The sequence below is a fragment of the Macrotis lagotis genome, chromosome 1, assembly GCF_037893015.1.
Source record: "Macrotis lagotis isolate mMagLag1 chromosome 1, bilby.v1.9.chrom.fasta, whole genome shotgun sequence".
NCBI classification, from domain to species: domain Eukaryota; kingdom Metazoa; phylum Chordata; class Mammalia; order Peramelemorphia; family Peramelidae; genus Macrotis; species Macrotis lagotis.
In genome coordinates this window covers 160,785,775-160,789,765 of record NC_133658.1, presented here as the reverse complement: position 1 = coordinate 160,789,765, position 3,991 = coordinate 160,785,775, and the positions used below count along the sequence as shown (strand labels likewise).

The 3,991-nt window shown below is 39.2% G+C and overlaps 1 protein-coding gene across 1 annotated transcript in view; it reads left to right on the top strand.

Annotated features, from left to right (window-relative positions):
- Positions 1-2,501, top strand: part of LOC141518144 (uncharacterized) — a 36,479-nt gene extending 33,978 nt beyond the window's left edge. Inside the window, exon 6 of the mRNA XM_074229919.1 lies at positions 2,394-2,501. Within this exon, the coding sequence (XP_074086020.1) occupies positions 2,394-2,501 (108 nt within the window). The remainder of the gene's footprint in view (positions 1-2,393) is intronic.
- The last annotated feature ends 1,490 nt before the right edge of the window (positions 2,502-3,991 follow it).

Below are 3,991 nucleotides of genomic sequence, written 5' to 3'. Positions count from 1 at the left end.
GATCTCAAACATTTAATAATTGCCCAATTGTGTGACCTTGGGCAAGTCACTTAATCCCATTGCCTTAAATAAATAAAAAAATTTTAAAAAGCTTTCTTCATGACAAGAGAAAAATAATTAAATATTCACACTTGACTACTGTTTTAAACTGATATATTTTTTTAAATTTCACCTTTTAATATCTTAAAAAATACTTGTTTTTTTTTTTTTTGGCAAGGCAGTGGGGTTATGTGACTTGCCCAAAGTCACACAACTAGGTAATTATTAAATGTCTGAGGTCAAATTTGAACTCAGGTCTTCCTGACTCCAGGGCCATTGCTCTATCTACTGTACTACCTATCTGCTCCTTTAAAAATACATTAAAAAATTGTTGGCCCATGGGATCATTGAATCAGAGCTGGAAGACATTAAGGCCAGCTAGTTCAATCTCATTTTATAGACGAAGAAATTTAGAAAAGCTGGGACATTTCTAGGCTCAAGACAAGACCCTGGCTTGGGCAACATAGCTACAGACTTGCCCCTGGTTGGGGCTCCTGTAAAACTAATCTATATCTTTGGCATATATGAGTTAAGTAGAAGACTTTAAAGGTTCATAGTGACAGAGTCCCCAAGGAGCTGAATCTGAGATGCTAATCTTTCAAAAGGATAATTTCAAACTAGCTCTCCTCTGAGCCTAGGGGGTGAAGAGCAGAAGTGATTCTATTCTCTTTATTAGCTCTAGCTTTGCTAGGACATGATATCCTTTCCTTTTGTACTGCCCTCTTTTCTTCTCCTTGGCCCACTCCTGATTGCAAGGTTTTGCCCTTTTTTACCTTTTAATTCTCTCTTCATATTGTTTTATGATGTAAACCCTTACTATACTGTTCCATCTACTTACCTGCCCCCCATCTCTCTTTCCCTATTCTACTAATTAATTTCTACAATACATGTTATGTGTGCACATGCTTGTGATCCATTTTCCTTTGTACAATTCAAGTAAAGGCATCATGGAATGCCTGATCAGAGGATGCCAATATACTAGTCTTCATCTCATGCAACCCTATTTGAGATATTTCAGTTCTTTCTCTTTATCCTCCTTTCCTTTTTCAGTATAATTGCTAATCCCTCCTATTTCCCTATTTCCCCAAAGATAAAACTAATCAGATGTACTTTTTTATGTTTCTTTTGTCTCATGGTACTTGGAAGGTAATAGGTGTTATGCAAATGTTTATTCCCTCCTGTGTTTCCATTTCAGAGTATTTATTCAGATTGGGTCTTCACATCAGGAATATCTGAAAATTCTCTTTCATTTAAGGTCTATTTTCTACCCTTGCTAGGATTCTACTCAGTTTTTTTTTCCCAAGGTAGGCTATTTTTGATTGTAAGCCTTTATTATATGTTTTTTGGAATATATTATTCTAAGTTCTCTTGACTTTCATGGTGATAACTGCCAGATCTTGTGTGACTCTTACTGTGACTCCTTGGAACCTTAACTCTCTTGTTTTAGCAGTTTGCTTCATTTTTTTTTTAACTGGAAACCCTGGATTTTGGCCTGGGAGTTTTTATTTTGAGGTTCTTTGCAGGTGGTAACCAATATATTTTTACTATATTCACTTTGTTCTCTGTTTATAAGAGATCTGGGGAGTTTTGAGTTATGATTTCTTAAATATAATATCAAAGGTTTTGAGGGGTGGGACAGAAGGAGTGTCATCATTTTCAGATAATCTGATGATTCTTAGGTTATCTTGAGGTCTTTTTTCCAGATTAGTTCTTTTTGATATAACCCTTATGTGAGTAATATGGGGGTATTTGGGTTCCACAAAAATGTGAAGGGAGAATTTGTGAGTTTATATTATAAAGACTGGGGTCTGCCTGTATTGTTGCCTATGGGCAGGTACTGGGTTAAAGTGAAAAGATTTAGCCTCAATCTGATCAAAAACTGAGATTAGGCTGGGTGTGCCCCACCTAGTTCCAAGTTAACCTAGGTCTTCAACCTTCTCCTTTGCACACGCTCAAGGAGGTAGCTGTTCTTGCTCATTAATATAATGGCCAGGGTGGGGAAATGTATGGGGACCAATATATCAATCAGATTGTGACCACAGCCAATGATGGGCATGAAGGGGCAGGAACAAGGCCTTTCAAAGTGCATAAAAGATCTAGCATTTTGGGATTTCTCTGCCTCTCTCCCACCTTGAGAGGTATGCCTTTTATTGAGATGAATAAACCAAAAAAACCCAACATCTTAATCACTCTGGACTAAGTCTTCATGAATCATTTATAACAATTTGGGTTCTCTTATGGGATTTTATAATTGTAAATCTCTTTTCCCATTATTTTCCCAAAAGAACACAAGAAAATAATGTGTGCAAATGGCTTGATTTCAAGCGGTGTTCTCTGTGAGGAAAATATTTCAGAGATTCCCGGGAAGATTGGAGCCAAGAGTGATTAAAATGTCTGTGGGTAAGAACCGGTTTGGGGTTATCTCCAAGATGGTGGTTGCCAGACCCACCTTGGCTGGCTGAGAAGTCCTCCAGGTGGGAGATCTGTCCTGAAGGAGAGGCTGCCCTGAAGTGGGAGGGGGGGATTTGGGACCCCCCCCTTAAGAATTTTTCCAAGGTCTTAAAGCCCACCAAAGGGAAGGTTGCCTTAAGACTTGGGGTGGGGGGGGCGGCAAGGTAGCCTCATGGTTGGTAGTCAGAAGCCAGAAGCCTGAAGGAAGGAAGCCAATTGGATCCTGTCTATATAAGTGAGTTTGAATGTTCCCTTGGGGGTTTGTGTGTTTCGCATACATCCTGTCTTGTGTAAGTGGTCTGTTAGTTATTTCTGGGTCTGGGGACTCAGCTTAAGTTTCATACAGAGTTAGTTGGGCCCAAGAGAGGGTGGAGGAGGTGGAAGTAAGTCTGAAGCATCCTCCTTGTAGAGCTCAGCCCCTCCCACACTGAGCTGGCCCTGTAGCTGTGCTAGTCTGGAGAGTTAAAGAGAGAAAGAGGAGGGGGACTCTGAAAGAGAAAAAAAGTTATTCCTGGAGAGTTTATTAGAGTAAGAACTTTTAAGGGAAAGATTGGGAAGTTATAGGAGGGAAATTTCTTTTTTTTATTTATTTTTATTAAAGATATTATTTGAGTTTTACAATTTTCCCCTAATCTTGCTCCCCCCCCCCCCACAGAAAGCACTCTGTCAGTCTTTGTTTCCATGTTGTACCTTGATACAAATTGGGTGTGATGAGAGAGAAATCATATCCTTAAAGAGAAGTCTAAGAGGTAACAAGATCAGACAATAAGCTATCTGTTCTTTTCCTAAATTAAAGGGAATAGTCCTTGCACTTTGTTCAAACTCCACAGCTCCTTATCTGGATACAGATGGTACTCTCCTTTGCAGACAACCCAAAATTGTTCCCGATTGTTGCACTGATGGAATCAGCAAGTCCTTCAAGGTTGAACATCACCCCCATGTTGCTGTTAGGGTGTACAGTGTTTTTCTGGTTCTGCTCATCTCACTCAGCATCAGTTCATGCAAATCCCTCCAGGTTTCCCTGAAATCCCATCAGGAGGGAAATTTCTTATCCTTATGACTGTCTGGGAAAGATTCCATGTTTTCTCCCTGAGTTGGGGGGGTGGGTTGGACATGTGGTAGTCTTGATCCCATCTGCCATCTTGTTAAGACTTGAACTCTAAATTGAGTTCAGCTGAGGAGTGCCCCACCTGGTTAGGAGACACATTTATTGAAAGGATATCATGTTTAATGAATGTCTCTGCTCTGGCCACCTGACCTAAAAGTGCTAACTCCATTTTTAAGGTTGACCCATTTCTTAACTGGAGTTTTGGGAATCACTCTGAGGGTTTTAAAAGAGGTGAATTAGTGTTGTTACATTCTGACAAAATGTGTACAGAATGGGAGAAATTAATTTAATCTAGATTGTTAAAATGTTTTTGATTTTTAAACTTTATTGTAACACCTTTGAGTTAAAGGACAGTGGTATTGTGTTACTAAGAAAAAAATACATAATTATGTT